At 36.7% G+C, this 18,987-nt stretch overlaps 1 protein-coding gene across 1 annotated transcript in view; it reads left to right on the top strand.

The window, feature by feature from the left end:
* Nucleotides 1-2,886: 2,886 nt before the first annotated feature.
* The window catches only part of LOC104512920 (rho GTPase-activating protein 21-like), a 51,117-nt gene continuing 35,016 nt past the window's right edge, over nucleotides 2,887-18,987 (top strand). The window contains 4 exon segments of the mRNA XM_010156103.1: nucleotides 2,887-2,908; nucleotides 4,679-4,771; nucleotides 8,627-8,705; nucleotides 14,224-14,278. Of these exon segments, the coding sequence (XP_010154405.1) occupies nucleotides 4,705-4,771; nucleotides 8,627-8,705; nucleotides 14,224-14,278 (201 nt within the window). The 5' untranslated portion in view covers nucleotides 2,887-2,908; nucleotides 4,679-4,704.

Raw genomic sequence — 18,987 nt, forward strand, 5'->3', positions numbered from 1 at the left:
AGGTGATCTCTAGAGGTCCATTCCACTCTGTGAACCTGTGAGGATTTCTAAGTATGGTTCAGCTGCCCTAAGCAAAAGTGGGTTGTTTGTTTTGTTTTGTGTGGTTTTGTTTGGTTGGGCTTTTTTTGTTTGTTTTGGTTGATTGGTTTTTTTCTCTAGAAAGAAGAGAAATGGCAGCAGATTCTTAGGAGAGACTGTAAGAAAGTATGTATTGTACTGTGTCCCAAAACACTTGCAGGTTTGAGCTCTGCAGACCAAAGAGAAAGGAAGAGCTGTGTCAGCAATAGCACTTTGGTGTGGGTTTTTTAATTTTGTTTCTTTTGTTTGGTTTTTACCCTGCTTCAAATTATAAAAGGTCTTTGTCAGGGTAGTCTCCTTTGTCTAGTCTTTATGACTCAGATGGTTCTACCTGCTGTGTTTTATATCGTAAGGTTAAGGACTAGAGAGAGGCGAGGTCTGTCTTGTGTGGTGGTAGATTTGATAATGTAACCTTTGCCATGTCATTTTGTTTTCCAGGTGAATCACAGAGCAGGATAGTAGTACTGTCTGGTCTGCGAAGGGCAGCTTAAAAACTAGCTTAGGGTTACCGCGTTTGATACAATACTGGTTACGTTCCTTGTATCATTGTATTCTAAACTAGCATTTTAGGGGATTAAGCTACAATTGGCACCTGGATAAAATTCATTTCCATGTCAAATTTAGGGGAATTAGGAAAAGTTTTGTTTTATGTGACCCTCTCCCCTCCAAAATGTAAGTCAATTATAAATATTAACAACTCAATTCTACTGCACTGTTTAAAAGTAGGTTTTTTTAGTATTCGTTGGTATCAGGGAGAAAGAGCATATTAGAATTTTATTATTTTGCAAATCAGAGGACTGTGCTAGTGCAACATACTCCCTTCTGCTACTTTTGGCACCTCAAACGTGTCAGGAAAGCTTCCTTCTGACTTTACAATGGGAAACTTAACTTTCCCATGTTGGACTGTGAAGGTGGTATTGACTTGTAGTCTCAGTAGGTCCAGGTAGTATAAAGGATAGATCATAAGTAATGATAAATATATGTATTATGATGAAAGACTTGAATTTTATTTGACATTTATTTGAACAATTGTTGAAACAAGATACTATTAATTCTGTAGATTCTACTTTGATCTCACTGGTTATTGAAGGTAGCAATTACTATTTTGTTTGATTGAAAATTGCTGACTAATTAGAAGACTTGCATGCAGTTATGAAAAATGTGTGTGTTGGCTAGGAAAAAATCTTGTTGGAATAAACTGAATTTTTGTATTTGTTTTGCATTTGATTACTGATGTTTGTGCTTCTCAGACTACTCAACTTTGGTCGTTTAGATTAAGGGCCTCATAAAGACTCTCCTGATACCTTAATATCCTTGTTTAAGCCAATGAATTTTCGCCCTGAGCCTTCTGTATACTTGGTGATTCATTTTTATTTCCTTATTTTTGATTATACTAAATCTCTGAAGTGAATGTTCAGACACCAGCTTGCCTTCTCTACAGCCACATTTTTATTTGAATGGCATAATTTAAGGGAGTGGTTGCACTGCAAGGAGTATTTTAGTCCATCTATTAGTAAAACTAACAACTTGAAAAACAACTTGAGTTCAAATTTATCCTGACCAGTGACCATTTACTCATGCTGGAGATTTTTGTGTGCTTACAAGGCGGATAAAGGAAGGGACAAGTTTATGGGCCATTTTTCAGTTTCTGGTCAGCTAACTTGTGTACGTAGCAACTTCATATGCTTCTGTTTCTTTTATTGCCCTTACATAAGACTGCATCTCTGTTTACAGCGGCACTTGTGGAGAAATGAAGTAAACATGAAATTATTTTTCACAGAAACTGTGCTTTTCATCTGCACAGCTTCCTTGCACATGAGTGTGTTCCTGGCAGCCCATGTTTTCACCTGTTCTTTGTGTGTGCGTGATGTCTTGTTTTTCACTTGCAGCTGAAGATTTGGAGAACTTGTCTTATTTGTTGGTAGACTGCAACTTAATGCTTAATTATGAAGTTATTTACAAAAGTCTGGAGAAGGAGGGAGGAGGCAAAGTAGTATGCAGTAGTGAGCACTGGCCAATAGAAACGATCGTCTAGTCTAACTGCCTGACCAATTAAGGCTGACCAGAAGTTAAAGCATGGTACTAAGGTCATTGCCCAAATGCCTCTTACACTCTGACAGGCTTCACACATCAACCACCTCTTTAGGAACCGTGTTCCAGTGCTTAACCGTCTTCTTGGTAAACAAATGTTTCCTAATCACAGAAACATAAAACCATATAGATTGGAGAAGACTCTGGTACTCTGTTATTTTTATTTTTATTGTCACTTTTGGGATTGTAAATCTCATCAGTAAAAGTGAAGTGACAACACTGGGAAGGGTGTTTGGTTGTCCTACAGGAGGTCATACTTCGCTTTTCTAAGTGGTTGAAGTAACCTTTTTGTTCATGGCATCTGGGTAAACTATTCCCAGAGCCTGTCTAAACTTGCTGAAGCGTTACTGCCTCTTAAAGGACAAGACCCATCATGTGTTCAGTGTCTGTTTAAATCAGCAGATTAAGAATGACAGATATTAACTTAGGTGCACAAAGAGCATCTTGTATGTCTAAAAGCTGTGTCCTGCTAATCAAATTTTAAGGTATTTGGGGGCTGAGCTGCCAGCTGGAGTTTCTTGATTTGTAATTCAGTTGCTTTGTATATAGTAGTTATCTGATTCTGTCAAATCAACTTTCTGCTTGTTCTCTACCAATCTGGAGTTATTTTGAGGAGGCCATTGAGAGCCATATGAGTAAGCCGTTTTGTGGTAAAGTGACAGGACACTGAGGGTCTGCAGAATGAAGACATAAGGCTAAAACTTGCATTTGAAAAATGGGAATCAGAGTCAGAACTCTGGTTTTGTGCAAATATTTAAAATTGTTCAGATAATCAACTTTCCCTATATGGAAACAGCCAAAATAGGGGTAAGGGGAGGGCACCTTATTTATAGTTAGTAAATAAGACTGTGGTGTAGTAAACATGGCCAGGTGGGATATTTAAAGCTGTAGCAAAAGTACTTCCAGAATCAGTGCCATTTGTGCCTAAGTCAAAGATTAATCACTGAAGAAGTGATTAAAACCTAATCCTCCAGTTTCAAGGAGTGTTTCTCCTGTCAGCAGTGCCAGTTTTAAGCAATCTCTTTTTTCCCTCCTGCTGTCCTGCTTTTTCTGCAGTTCATCCCACCCTCTCCATGGTTTCCTGGTGATCTGGAACCCAGACCCAATTTACTTTCAGTCCATCTCAGTTCCAGGGGCTGGTTCATCGTGTCGCTTCCAAAGGGTGATACTTCCCAGCTGAGAGTGTGCTCCAAGAGTAGTAACTGGTGCTAGGAGTTGGGAGGGACCGAGGCTGTGAAAACCAGCACTGGCACCATGAAAGCTTGTCCGGCTGTAACCTTTGTGGTTCTGCCAGTGGATCTGTCAGTGCTCATGTTTTGCACCACGTAGGACAGGGATGTCAAGAGGGACCGGTAACGCTGTAAAACAAATTAAGTCTTCTTTTTGGGTGTGTTTTTTGTTTGTTTGTGTGGGATGTTTTTTGGGTTTGTTTTTAGCTCACTGGCATATTATACCACTGAAGTGGTGTAGAAGCTGTACAGACAGATGCAGCTCAGGACAGCATCACTGCATTTTAACCTGCAGATAACTGGAGTTTTTTTCTGTTGCAGTGGTGTTTTGGATTTTCTTTCGGGGAAGGGAGGTGTCGTTGGTTTGGGGGTGGTTTTTGTGGTCTGTGGGTTGGTTTTCGTTTTGTTTTGGGTTGTTTCTTTGTTTGTTTGTTTTACTGTGGTTCCCCTCCCATCTTGACATTTGGAAGTGATGGCTACTTCAACTGAGAATTACTTAGGTTTGTGGCATGCATGTAAAAGCTCAAGCTACCTGTCTTTCTGGAAGCATAGAAATTAAATGTGTACTGAGAAGGCAAGAAGAAACAAGTGCTGTGGTGTCTAAATACTGTAGATTAACTCCTACATTTGTATTGTGTATGTATGGACATGTGCAGACATAATTTACTTTGAATTCTACACTACTTTTTGAATTTTGATAGATATTCATGAAAATTTTAGACTACATCTTGGAGCATCTAAAAACGCTGTTGGAAAATCAGTGTTAAAGTTTGATGAGGACTATAAATCCACACTGTTTCTTCCTTCTAAGGAAATATTTTAAATTTCTATTTTTCAGTTTAGACTACTAATTCTTACTCAGTTTATCTGGCTTTATATCTTATGTCAGATAGGAATCCAGAATAGGAAGGGATAATTCATACTGAATAGTGTAGAAATCGTCATGAGCATAAAGTAGTAATGAGATGATGAAATTAACCTGAAAATACCACTTAGTGGGACATATTGGCAAGTTTGAGTTTGAGATTTTGAGATACATCTGTTTCCACACCTCTTTCCTCCCCCTTCCCCCTCCGACACCTACAAATTCTTTAGTGTAGCCAAACAAAATGCTGTCTTTAGGACTCCTAGTCTGTCTCCCTTCCTTCACCCGAAATTGAACTTGAGTATTTAATGTATTGAAGAACATGGCAGGATTACATTTCAAAATAATTCTTAAGGTAAAAGCATTGTAATGCAGCATAATTAAATGCTTTTAAGAAATATTCTTTCTTCCTCAGGAAAACAAAGAAATAGACTGGAGCCAATGGATACCATATTCGTTAAACAAGTTAAAGAGGGTGGACCTGCTTTTGAAGCTGGGCTGTGTACAGGTACTGTTCTTCTATAACACTGATGGCACGTTTATGTACATGATGTAAAATACATGCTATTTAAGATGATGTATATAGTTCTGTCTTCCTTTTAAGCCTCCTTCTCTCCTTCAGAAGTTTGAAACCTCTTTTAAACTGTCCTCCAGTTTTTTTCATCTCAGAGGCACCATTGTGTTCTCTCAGGAGATACATATAACATATATAAGGGGTTATATAAAATACAATAAGGCATTAAAGTCTTAGGCTTTTTGTATTATTATCTTGTAAAAAGTAAGAACAAGTATACGATAAAACAATGCGAGGAGAAAGAGAAAAGAGTGAAACGTAAACTTCTATTTCTTGTGCTTTGTGAAAAATTGATAACATTCAGGGTTTGTCCTTTAAATTATTCCACTTCCTTTGAATTAAATGGGAGTAAGTCTATCTCTTATCACGTTTTGTTCAGTTGTTAGATTTGATCAAATCGGAGTGCAGGAAGCATGGGTTTTTTTGTGAAGTGCCAGGAACTTTGTCACACCTTTACTTAAGGTTTGAAAGAAAAGCGAAGTTAGAATGAGAAGTCTTACAGGTGTTGAAACAGTAAGTTATGTAGATGGATACCACTACACACACAGATTTCTGTTCTTAAAAATATGGCAAAACATGTTCTGTGAAAGGATTGTGTTTGTATTGATAATGGGATCTGGTATTTTCTTTTGAAAACGGTTATGTACAGGCATTTGACTGGAATAGAATAATTTTTACATGTTTGTTAGAGATGTAATTAAAGAACAGTACTAGATCCTACTTGTACAGCGTAAGGCATTTTTCTTTAACTCCTCCTTAAGGGAAGGGCTACTTTGGCATTATTTTCATGTTGTTATATAAAGAAATGTTTTGGCTTAATAAAGTGCAGCATATGTTGAAGTTGTACAGAGGAGTCATGCTAATTTCTATGTTATTTAGTGTTTGCCAAATTGAAACAGATGAAATCTGTGGAGAATATTTTATTTTTAGGCATAGAAGAGATTTTTAGGAGCCCAGAATAAAGAACAGAAAATAAATGAGAATGTTCTTAAATTACCAGAATATTCTTCTTAAACACACTGCTGATAACCTAATTAGACATAACTGCTATACCACTATTTCTTGTTTAAAACTTCAGGGTGAAATATATTACTATATCTCTGTCTTGAAATTACATTATAAAACACTCAGGGAATATCAAGGTAGATTGTGTAACCTCTGATAAAGACATCGTTCTTATTTTGTAGAATCAACTGTTCTGATTTATTTTTTGTTAATTCAACTTGGCTTTGTTTCATGGACACACTAATGGAAAGAAAATACTGAAAAATCAAATAGATAGTTCTGTTTATTTGTCAATGCTTATGTCACTGCTGCTGGGTCCTTTGTGATATTGACAGTCTTAACCCAGGCTTTGTTACCCAGAATCAATGAGCTCTGTTTCCAGAGTCTGTCTTGCTGCTACTCACCAGGAAGTCTGGAATACTCTTACAAATTTGAGGAATAAGATACTATATCTTAGATCTAAGAAATTTCATTCTGAGTATTTTTGAATACTTCTGTAATTATCTTTGTTAGAGTTAGAAAGCTCATACTGCCCATATTTAACCTCTGAGGCATTTCATTAAAAAAGAACATACCTCTGAGTTCCAAACACTAGTATTTTAGATATATTGAAATAGAGACAGCCAGAACAGATCCACACCTCCCATGTCTTGATCTTCATGCTGTCATTTATGTATATGCAAGAATGTAATGAATTAAAATATGTGGAAAGGGAGATGGCTTAAGTGTGTTCAGAGTAATTTTAAGTTTGATCAAAGGTATATAATGGCCCACCAGATTGATGGAGAGCTATTAAAAGAAGCCTTCATGCCTCTGTACCCGTTTTTGCCCTACAGGCACTGGTGTTCTCCTTTGTATGTACCTTAAACTGAGCAAAGTTGTGTTCTGCCGAGTTGCCTGTCCTCACTTCTTTTGTGGAACTGATTCTGCACTGTGTCCCACCTGAATTTTTTGGCAGGTTCATGGCATGCATGCTTCAAGTAGACTTGTTTCGCTTCTGTGTGTAACTAGTTTGTTCTTTGAAGAATGAAAACTGCGTGAGAATAGTTAACATGATATAACTGATGTGACCTACTTTAAAGATATTCCTAATTACAGTTTTTGGTGGGTATACTCAGTAAAGTTCAACATGTGTGGGCTCAAGTTCTGAAACAGCCTAGAAAAGAGGCAGTTTTAAGTTCCAGAGAAGGACCTGGTGTGTTCTGAGGAAGTCTTGCCACACAACCTATGCTATGACTGTAGCATTCCTTTTTCCTGCAACTTCTTGATAAGACTGATTTGGGCGTGATACTGAACATTTCAAAATTAACTTTGTTTTCATGAAAGTCCAGTTTCTCAGCCCAATTATGTAAGGTGTCTGCATGTGTGCAACAGTGGTATAGGGTTTGCCATCCATCACAGGTGCCTCTTGGGCACGTGGGTTGCTAGCAGCCATTCAGTGTTGCCGCCATCCTTTCTTTCATCGCTTAGGAAGCAAGGGACAAAACGCAAGAGTCCTTTCAGTTGAGGAAAAGGGCAATAACCAGCTGATTAAAGGGTGTTCATAAACTTCTATAAAGCTGAAAACATTGCACCAGTTTATTTGCCTGATGAAGTGTCGTGTGCGCAGGGCAAGTTAAAAACAGTCTGCAGATCCTGGTGGTTTGGTAAATCTGGAAATCCTTGGGTCTGTATGGGGAACCTCCTCAGAGCAAGAGCATTTAGATTGTTTTTGCCACCAAGTCAGCCTGAGTATTCAGAGTGAACATCTTTTTCCTTGCTTTGATTGCATTATGCCAGAAACACAAAAAGGGCTTTCAGTTTCTAAAGCAGAGTTGAAAAAGCTGTTCCCTGTGGCTCACTTTGCATGAGTGCTTCCTTTCAGTTCCTTTCTCCAGCAGCTTTGTGAAGCTCCCTACCTGTAATTCTTTAGACAATTTTCTCCTCATAAGTAAATTCAAGATGCCTTTCTGCTCCTGTGATCAGAGGTGATGTAAATACAGTTTCTGGTGTAGGAATGGGATGGAGTTTTCATTAAAAGCTGAAAATAGCTGTACGTAATATTTGCCACTTAATTTATGAGAGTATACAAATGAAAGTGCAACAAACTATTTGGAGAAATCTGATCAAAGTGATGTTAGGTCTAAAGATTGATCTGTATGTATAAGAAGCTATTACACTGTTCAGGATGCACTGAAGAGACAGTAATGTCTTGGGAACAATCCAGGTTATTCTGATGAAGGGAGAAAACTGGAGCCTTTCTAAATATTCATTCTTAATCTTTCAGAATGAAGTACAAAACTGTAGTATTTGCTGCTACTAAAGGATATGTGTACAGCTACACCTGGCAGTGTTCTGAATTGAAGTTTGGGGTTTTTTTGAGGTTGAGTGTTGGAATGAAGTGTCTACTTAAAATTCGCTTGAGAATTGTGCAGAGTTGTCAGTGCGTATTACCATACATCAAAAGCTTTATTTTGAAGATGGGATACTTCAGAGAGCCTCTGTTACAGCTTACACCTGCTTGTGGTTTTCTTTCTATGAGTTTCTAGGTTATTCATTTGGAAGCTTATTATAAGCTTCTGAAAAAGTTCTGAGAAAAGAATAGAAACTTGGCATCTTGTACATGGTTGCACCTAGTCGTATTCTGCATTTTTTTCTTCCTTTTTTTCCATTTTTAAAGAAGACTTACCTTGAATCTAACATATTGCTGATCTTGATAATTGTGACGTACAGAAGTGCAAAATAAAAATGATCAAAAAATGTCTGGACACATTAATTTCATGTGTAACTTTTTTCCCTTTATAGGTGACAGAATTATAAAAGTCAATGGAGAAAGTGTTATTGGGAAGACATATTCTCAAGTCATTGCTTTAATACAGAACAGGTAAGACTAGTATTTCATTTTGTGCCACTTTTTTTTAAATACTAAGCAGGAAATGTTCGCTTCTGGTGGCTCTGAAAAATTCATCATATTTTTAAATTTTCCTTAATACACACTTAGTTTTACTATTTCTATTTTCATGTATTTAGTGAATGCTGGGAAAGGTTTGAGAATGGGTGTGCTGAATTGTGGCACAGTCCTTTTATGTCAGTATGTCTCTTATTAGCAAATCTCATGGAGTGCTCTAGGGGAAGGTTGTCTGAAATTAAAATAGGCAGGTTAGGTATACATATACCACACATACACATGTCAGTTGAGAAAGAAAATAAAAAACCTCTACCTTACCTGATAAATAGAAATCAGCATATTTGGTAAAGGAAAAAACTTATGCTAGTGCACACCTGCAAAACACCTGCAGTACATTTTGTCTTTTTTCTCTCTTTTGCAGCAAGTTACAAACCTTGCAGAGTTGAGGAAATAGTAATATTTGCTGCTCCTGCAGTTCACAAGCTCGTTAAATCATGTCCATACATGAATCAAGATACTCATTTTCATGTCTCATATTTGCCTCCATTTTTACAGTTTTCTTGGTGTCAATTCCTGTTCTGTAGCAACAGGTTCCAATATAAGAATGAGTTAATGGAAAAAAAAGATATATTATGATCAGCATGGATGTTTTCTAAATACATCTCACATGTCACATTCTATTTTTAGTGAATCTTCATGCATTCATTCTGACTTAGTTATGCTTACAGATAGAAGTAGGAAAAATAAGATCCTGATCTTCCTATTTCAGTGGAATCTTGAATAAAGATTTAATTCAAAATATATACATTCCAGGTGCACTTTTTTTTTTTTTTGAAACAACAGAACTGTTCAAAGGTGTGACAGGCAAGGTCATAGAAGATGGAATCTATCTTTTTTTATAATCTTTACTGGAGATAACACTAGCGATGTATGATTTTGTCATTTTGTGTTTGTACAGACAGTAATATTGTACAGTAGTGTGTACCCATGACAGTGCTTCACATGCCCGATAGGTACATCAGTCAATGAAATCTCTTTATCTTAATCCAAAAAAGAGGGAGACCAATCAGATCTTCAGAGTCAGATTCTACTCAGTCAGAACTCTAGGCCTGTCTGTGAATAAAGTTGTATTTTCAGCCCCATGAGTGTAGGTTGCAGCAGAATGCAACCCTTGCCCACTGTGGATAAACCCGGGACACCTGAATGCCTTGTCAGTGATTGTCTGGTGCAGCCAGGAACGGTACAGCGCACTGCTGCATCTGTCCCCCTAATTTCCATGAGTGCACAGAAGATGAAGGGATGCTATTGTTACTTAGGAGAGAACAATGTGTTGTCTTGAGCCAGATGTATGCATCACAGAAGATCGTAACAAAAGGTCGTGTGTGTCCTTGAGGGTTTTATACAGAAAATATAACCATCAGGAAGTCTTCAGCTGAGCTTCTTAAGATAAACAGATAAATGTGGATTCTCATCCATGGATCAGAATATGGATTCAGACTCAGACTCCAGATCTGGTAGCTTACAGGCAATGCTTCTCATATAATTAAAGAATGAACTCTTTGCTTGAACACAGCATTTCTGAGCACAGAGTACAAAAAGTGTTCTGCATGTAAAATACTTTATTTCTTATGCTGTCATTTCATGGCAAGTAAAACTACATTATGGTTTATGCTTCTTGCTTTAGCATGCTGTTCTTGCATCAACATAGCCATCCTGGGTCAAACTGATGGTCTGATTATTCCAGTGTCCTCTCTGGTAATATCCAGTAATGGATTCTGAGGAAAAGATTAGGAAAAAAACGGGAAGTAGTGTGTGATGTTTAGTCAAGTAATAATAGCCCACGATCATAAATCTGTGATTTAGGAACTTGCTGAACCAAAGGTTTTGTCTGCATCACTTGATTTAATAGTTCTTGTTATTTTGGTCTTGCACAAGTTCACTTTCGAATGTACTTTAACTCTTCATATCACCCAGTGACAGTTCTTGCTCTGTTTTGTGTCTTAGCTAATCTTTCATCCAAACACACCTTTGGGTTTTTAGTAGCCTTTGTGCAAGCACTTGCTGAAAAGCCTTTTGAAAGGCTGAGTTGGCTGTTGAAATCTCCTTTATTCATGACTAAAGACAGTCTCAGTATGTTGTGTGATGGATTTCTACACATTTGAAGTACTGTATTTTTAATTACAGTTTTAATTACCCTTTCAAACATACTGTTGATGGTAAATGCTTATTCTTTTGTCATTTTTCTGATTAACCACAGACCGTTTTAAGGATACAACACACTTTATCCTCTCTTACTGCTGAAGTTGTCTTCCCCCTGCTTGCCCCCCACTCAGCTGTTTTGCAGTGGAACTCAGTTTGAACTTAGATTCACAGATTTTTTTAAATTTGGTTACTCCTACAGCGTCATTACCATAGCTGCTCATTATTTTTCTGGAAAGTTATTCAATTGTACCTGTTTGTCCTCATTATATAACGCTAAAGACATCAGAACTTAGCTGCCTTAAATTAAATGATCCCGATAAATTCTAGTGGGACTTAAAGATGGGATATAATTCAGCCAGGTTTTGTATTGTTCTCAAAAAGTTTCAAGCTGTGTCTAGATGTTTATCTATTTTGCTGTGGTTGGAGATAGCAAAGCTAAACTTACACTGATTATTTCCTCGGGAGGGTGAAGGGCACACCTCAAAAGAGTTGCTAGAAATAACTGTGTTCTGTAAGATTAGTCATGAGGTCAGTTTTAAGTCTGGGATTCCTACTCTTTACCAAAAGCTATTGGTTTGGCCCCTTAAGAATTTATTCTCATCTGTTCACAAAATCAACTTGGAGATGTGTTCATTAGTAATGTGAACTCCTTAAATTATTTAGAGTTCCAAATAAAATAAGAAACAAATTCTGATTACTAAATTTTTACATTAACTGCAGGGAATTGGAATGATTAAGTCTATTCCACTTGCTTCTCTTTGCAAATTCTTGTTGCAAGTGTTGGGATTACTCAGAAATGTACAGTTTAGCTACTGAGTTTAGATGCATTACTTTGTATTAATGAAACAAAGATAGTCTTTATGATGACAGTGCACCATAGTGCTTTAAATTGACTCTGAGTCAATAAATTTAAATTTGACTCTCAAAATGTGTAATGAAAGTCATTTGCATGGCAGGTATCCCTGAGAATTCACAATACTGTGTCTAATATTTTAGTGTAAAGTTCGACTTTTTGTGTCGTGGTTCTTATTAACACTTTCTAGTTTATAATTTACCTGCACATTATATAGTATAATACAACAAAAGTATTCCTTAATACTTATTTCTGAAACGAGAATTGCAAAACATCCTGAGAGCACTTCACAAAATGCAAAGCAGGAAGATCCAAACTGTCTCCAGAAGGTTCTGCAGGCAAATTGGAATAGAATAGTTAAGTAGTTACTTGAATTATGTGCAAAACATTGTTACTGAATCAAATGCTTTCCTCTCCTGGATGGCTGCTAAAAAAGGTGTTAAACTGTGTACAGGGGTTTAATTCCTTTCTTAAAAAAAGGTCACAAAATACTTACATAAGAGAACAATTTGATTTGTAACAAATTATAACTAGGAAACTTTATTATACTAAAAGTACTTGAAGGGTAACAATGCTATTTATCTTATTTTTGACTTCCAAAGTCTTCATCCTGTAAATAAGCATTGGTTATTATCAAACCATAAGTTACCTAATACAGCGTACGCATATGTGCTACCCACATAAAGAAATGAAATCTGAACACTTCATTGGAAATGCCTCAACCTATAGTATCTCTTTCATACTCTCTTTCTGGTTTACAGCTGCTAAAGAATTTAATATCCATACCAAGGACTTCAGGCAAAAGTCTGTTCCTGATGACACTACATTTTGCTGTTTATACATTCAGTCAAAATGGGAAATGCTATTGTAAATGCACATTAAGAAGTTCATACTTTTGTGTTTCTTAAAGCTTTTTCAGAATATTGAACTTTAAAAGGCTTTTGAAGACATTTTGTCCTAGTTCTGCATAGACTTAAAGAGAAAAACTTAAATCTATCACTGCTGATCTTTGTTTTAAAACTAAAGTAATTTAGGCTTCTTGTAGAACCCTTTTTTCAAAATGAGTAACGGTTTAAGAAGATTGTGAAACCAAATACCCTTACTCTGCTGTTTTGGAATGCAGCCTTATGTCTGCGGTCGCTAACAAATGGAAAAGAAACCACAAAATAAAAACATTTTTCATATAAGAGGGCATAATAGATCACACATTACATGTTGGAGACGACTTTTCTTTCTGCAGAAATAAGAAACTGAGGTTCTTCTCAGTACTCTCATAGTCTGTTCTGCGTGCCCTGAAGTTGGTGGCCCATCTGTGCTGGTTTTGTCTTTTCTCAGAAATTGTACTGGCCAGTAGAGATAAGCTAATCTCTGGTCTGACCTATCCAGTAAGGTTTTATGCCATTTTCTTGTTCTGCTATTGGTCAGTTTGTTTAAATATCCTTTCTTCTTGTGACAAGTAATGCAACATTTCTAAATAACAGTCATTTTCCGTTTCGTGAGCCTACTTAAAATAGTCTGTACAAGCCCTCTCTTTGGTAGCCCTTTTCCGTACCTGTTCCAGCTGACATTTAATGAATGTGATCAGAGTATTCCTCTGTCTCAGACGAGAGAATGAATTCAGCTGTTCTGTCTTATCTCCCTTGCTTGTGAAAATATTTTTTTTTTTGGTAGATTCTAACTGTGGGTTGCACTGTTGTGCAATATTTGACGCTGGATGACCCATACATTGTACATTCGGTGTCCTGATTTTGCCTGTATTTAAATTATATTGATTGAACTACCTGGATTCTTGGATCTCTATGCTGCTGCTGGTTTTGGTTTCAGCAATTTAGACTGCCAAACTCAGCACTTGTGGGTGAAAACCACTTGCAATTTATATTTCAGTTGACATCTGACTGATTAAATAGGTTTAAGTTGGTTCTGCTAAGAGGCGGTTAGAACAGAAGGGTGTAGGTCAGTGCTTGCATTGCTGTTGCTCCACTTTTCACATTTGGTGGTGGTTATGATATTTCCCCAGAAATTTTAGAGAGTTCTAATAGACTTCAGTTTTAAATAGAGTAAAGAGAGAAGTTTTAACTTGTGTTCACAGATTTGCCACTGTGTTTTGTCTGAGAAGCTCCGAACAACTAATGTACCTTAGGACTCAAGAACAGGGGAAAAAAAAAAGGAGAGGGTGGAGGGGGAAACCTCAAAAACCTGACAATGAGAGCATGCTGGCTTAATATATTGGTTTTGTTGATAACACAGATTTCTGTTCTACTCTTATTTGCTAAGGCTCTAATGAAAACCAGTGTTTTCCTGTTGTGTAAATAATTTGACAGAATAGGTGAGTGTGGGATTTTTTGGAATGGTTTTAGTCTGTGGAAGTCAATGCATTATCTAACTGAAAATAATTTTCCAAAAGTTCACGTGTGGTATGTTTTTGTCTATTTCTTTCAGTGACAGCATATTGGAGCTTAGTGTTATGCCAAAAGACGAGGACATCCTTCAGTTGGTATGTTTATGAAGTTTGCATGCAGACAGTATGTTGACTAAAGAAAAATGTCTTGCTGTTGGATACAATGTCTTTCAACTGTGCTACCAGCAAATAATTAAAGACTCAACGTTTCTCTCTCTGTTACTCCTTAGATATTTTCCTACTTGCTTGCTGTCCCTGAAATTTTAGGGGAATCTAGAGGAGAATACCTTCTTCACATGATATTCCTGTCATCTTGTTTTAATTAAAAAAAAAATCTTGCAATATTGTTTGTATTTTCACTCTATTTTGGCTAGTTTCCTTATATTAAAATTTATGAATTGGATTGCTATCTTTAACTGGTTTTTCTAATTATAAACAGGTTGGGAATCGTTACTAAATTTTAATTAAAAACCTAGCATATGGCGCTTAAAACTAGCTTTTATTAATAACTCACTAGTTGTCAGTGGATTTCTAGGAAAGAAGCAAGGTGATGAATGGGCTGAAGATTCTTACCACGTTTTTTTAATTGTAACTGCTGTAAATATTTTGTTACACTAGTGTCTGTACGTTCTCAGTTTGAATTGTGGTCCTGCATATATAGTGAGATAATTCATCTCCCATTTAGTATCTCTAAGTCCAAAAGAGCTGTGAATAAAATACAATGTGTAAGTGCACATTACCAAGAATTAGAAAAATGCCTAATGTATTGATATGCAGATTGGTAGTAGAGGGAAGGGATGACAACAGGCAGGGTAGACTTTCTGGGTTAGTAGTTGGAAAACTGTCTTTTCTAATCTGTACAGAAATAGTCAGACTTGACTTTAAGTAACAGTTGAGAAAAACCTGTGGGTTTCAGTAGCTGTTTTCTAGTGGTGAAGGACAAATTTTAAGGGGTAAAAAAAAGATACCAAGAAATTGTGTTTTGTGCTGCAAGTGAAGATGGAGGCTAGTATAAAAACTCAGCCAGTTAGGCCAACGAGCCAAGAATATTAGAAGTGATGTTTTGAGAACATTTGATAACGAAATATTTCAGTAAAGCAGTACTGAAAATGTTGGGGGCAGAGGGTGAGTTTTGATTGCATGAGTAAGTGTGAGGCAAAAGCTGGGTGGTTGGTTTTGAGTTTTTGGGTTTTTGGTTGTGGGGTTTGGTTTTTTTTTTTTTAAGGAGAGGTGAAAGGCTGTTTTTTTTGCTTTTAATTGGAACTGTGAATATGTAGAAATGCAGGAATAGGTTTAACTTTTAAATTATCTGAATGGCCATATGCATCTAGTGCTGTCTTGTAGCCATAACAGTCTAAGGATCTGGGCAAGGCAAAATTTGTAACCTTTGCATTTTGCTGGGTGAGAAGCTTTTAGGCGTATCTTCCCTCTGCTGATGAAACATGAAGCACAAGCTTCAGGTGAAGTGTAGATGAGAAACAGTTGACTGGAATGTAACTTGTTATATCGATGAGTGAGACAATGGAGGAAGAAAGACAGACCTTGCTTTTCAACTGGAGAAGGGTATTAGTAAAAAGGTAAATTTCCTTTGAGTAGTAAGATGCAGTAGAATTGTGAATTTTGTACTCCAGATTCCTTTTGAAGACAGAAAAGGGATTAGGTTTAAGAGGTGGAGTCATTATTTTGCCAAAAAATGCTTTGTGTTGCCTCTGTATGAGTAGTTCTGACAGTTGTTTGCAGTTGGTTTGGGTTAATACATGATTATGATAGAACATGGAGGAGTTTATGCTCCTGTTTGCTATGATGCATTTGTTTAAGGAGAAGTGGACTTGTCTTGAGAACTCGGAGGAAAGCCATGAGGAGACAGACATTTTCGGTAGGATGCAAAAATGAGCTTTGTGTGTCCTGGGGCCTACTGAAAAGGCTTCTGAAAGCTGCAGTTTGTTCATGCGCTTCTGTCACAGGCTGTATTTTAGTGTGTGTTTTCAGGTGTCAATCTTTGGCAGAGTTGCAACATGTGAAGATACCAATGATAGAAACGAATTGTGTCGTACAGCAGAAGTCATCAGTGATGGCCTGTAGCTTTCTTTTAGACCACCACAGTGGCAGAGGAAAAAAATCTTATTTCTAAAATAAGCTAGCAGTCTTTTTGAGACACAGGACATCACTGTAACTTCAGTCACGTGAAAGATCTATGCAATTCCTCTGAAGACAGTGATTATTAATCTTTAACCTTTAGATGTTAGCATCTACTGTTCTCATTACAAGATTTGGTGAAGACCTTTGCGCGACTCCGAGCTGAATGCTCATGTTTAAAATATTTTCAAACTAACAGCATAGAATGTTATTCCTTTCACTCCCCATGAAAAGACAGTAATTTTTTGTTCTCAGTGGAGAAACTGCATACTTTTTTGTTTTGTTCTTCTATTTTTATCTCTGTGATTAATGCTGCATTAGCTTTTGTGGAAATCTTATGTCTGAACAAAATACAAACCTCAGAGCAAATTCTTATTCCTGAATGAGGTACAGCTCATATAAATAAGTGATAGCAATAATACCTGTAGTCATAGTGTCAGTGTACATGCAAAATGAACTATAAATGTTAAGGTACAGTGCACTTTAATAATAGAGGAAAAACTTACACTTTTGACACTGAAGTTGTGTTATTTTAGAATGTTAAAGCATTTAGTTTTCTTTGACATACGTCACAAATTTCACTGTCAGTGTCTTCAGATGGTATCGCTCGTAAACTGTGGATGTTAAACACTGGTATGGTGTAAAAAACCTCAGACCACTACTGGGTATTGTAGTAGGGGCTAATGAAAGGTTTATCTAGAGCAGTGAGAATGAAATAGTTTCATTATTTTCAGGAATGATGTCTGTCGTCGTAAGTTCTGTAGTACTTGACAGTTTAATCCATGCAGTGATGAGTGATTGCTAGGTTAACTACATGCAAAGCACAGTTGCTTGTTTCTATCCTTGGCTTGCTATTTATAAACCTTGAGTTTGGTCTTCAGAAATATCCATATATGTCTGTGAACCACTTCGTATATTGAATTTCCTCAAAACAGGACTTCAACTCTATTCGTCAATAGTAACAATGAAGTGGTCCAGTCCACAGGTCATCGCTCTCTGTGGCGCGTGCACACGCCTTACTTAGTAGGGAATTAATGTCAAAACCTGCCATTTGTGAAGTTGGTGTTTGTTCACTGGAATGGTCTTGGAAATGTCACTTTGTGGAGATGGGGGAAAGGAGATTTAAAATATCTCTTTCAATGACAAAAACTTGAACTCTTGACAACTACTGATGTGTTGGGTGGGGTTTTATGCTCCTCCTCAAATGTGAGATTAGTTTACTTAAAATAACCTCTTTTGATAATTTTGAAATGTGTAGGTATGTAACCATTTTGAGACATGAGGAGGAGGATGAAGATTATTATATTTTACTTGATGTTTCAAATTTGAAGTATCTATATACAATTTCTGTAGCATTCTCAACCTTTTTTGATGGCATTTTGCTATCTTGTAGGTTTTAGTACCACTGTCTTCATACAAATGGGAAGACACATTTAGATCAACTACAAATAGTTCCTTTTGTCAAGTGTATTTGATGGAATTGTTGCTGGTTTGTAGCTTTTGGATAAAAAATTTAATACTAAGGAGTTGTTCACATTGTGACCCTTTTCAGTTGTTTGGAAGAATTTTGTGCTACACAGAAAATACTGAATGTAAAGGCACTCCCTAGAGAGAAAATTGAAAATGCTAGGCCTGCTTGTCAGTGGACGTTGTAGTAGCTGATGTGTTTGTGTTAGGGTGTCCTTAGTATGTGGGATTTTGGGATCTCTTCTTTTGAGGTATGTTCACATTGGAATTTGCTTGTTTGCTAATCATCCCTTGTATATGTGGAGAAGAATATAGCTTATAGGTCACTGAATTTTTACGTATCAGGCTTTGAAAATACCACATTCAGAAATTGCATCTTTAATATGATCTACATTGGAGCTGTTCATTTGGAAGGTTATTTGTAATGCAGCATATCAGTGCTGATATATAAAATTTATTATATGTAAATATATGTAGATATTAATTTGTAAAAATGTGTATCTACTTTGTGTATGTGCATATAATGACACACGCTATACCTAAGCTACCCCGATTTTTCATCTTTGGTTTTCTGGCACTTCCTTCACTATTCACTCAGAAGCTGATCCTTCCTAACTTTTGTCCTACATCCAACGGTTTCATTTTGACTAAGTTTTAAAAAAAACTTTTTTCATAGGAATTGCTCCAAAAGGTAACAGGCTACCTCTAGTCTCAGGTGTTGCACCATTAGATTTTAGTAGGGTGCAGATCTGTTGAAATGTGCCTTAGCGTTCCAGAAAGATCTCTGTAGCTTCATTTACAAAAATAATTTTATTGAGCATTTTATGAATAATGGTAAACATGGAAATAAAAGGGAGCTGTTCACCACCATGTTTTTGATATGTTTAGTTCCTTCTTGTGTATCTTTGAGTTTACGTCTTAACCTTGCCTTAAAATTACAGACCACTGAAACTGAGTAGCGCTAACATTTCTGTTCAGATGTGGTCGACTTTCAGTTTCTCTTGTCATAGATAGTAGGGGGCAAAAAAAATCCTAGTTGGGAATAATGAGGAAAGCAAGGGAAAGTCAACTGAAGCATATCTTTTTTCCCTTTTTCTAATCAAGTGATAGGGAAGTTTTCAGGATATTGAGAGACCTGGGCAGAGGAGTTTGCTGCTTTGTCATTTCTGATACTTTTGTGGAATTTGGCTGCTCTCAAGGCC

The sequence above is a fragment of the Eurypyga helias genome, unplaced genomic scaffold, assembly GCF_000690775.1.
Source record: "Eurypyga helias isolate BGI_N326 unplaced genomic scaffold, ASM69077v1 scaffold6077, whole genome shotgun sequence".
Lineage (NCBI taxonomy): Eukaryota > Metazoa > Chordata > Aves > Eurypygiformes > Eurypygidae > Eurypyga > Eurypyga helias.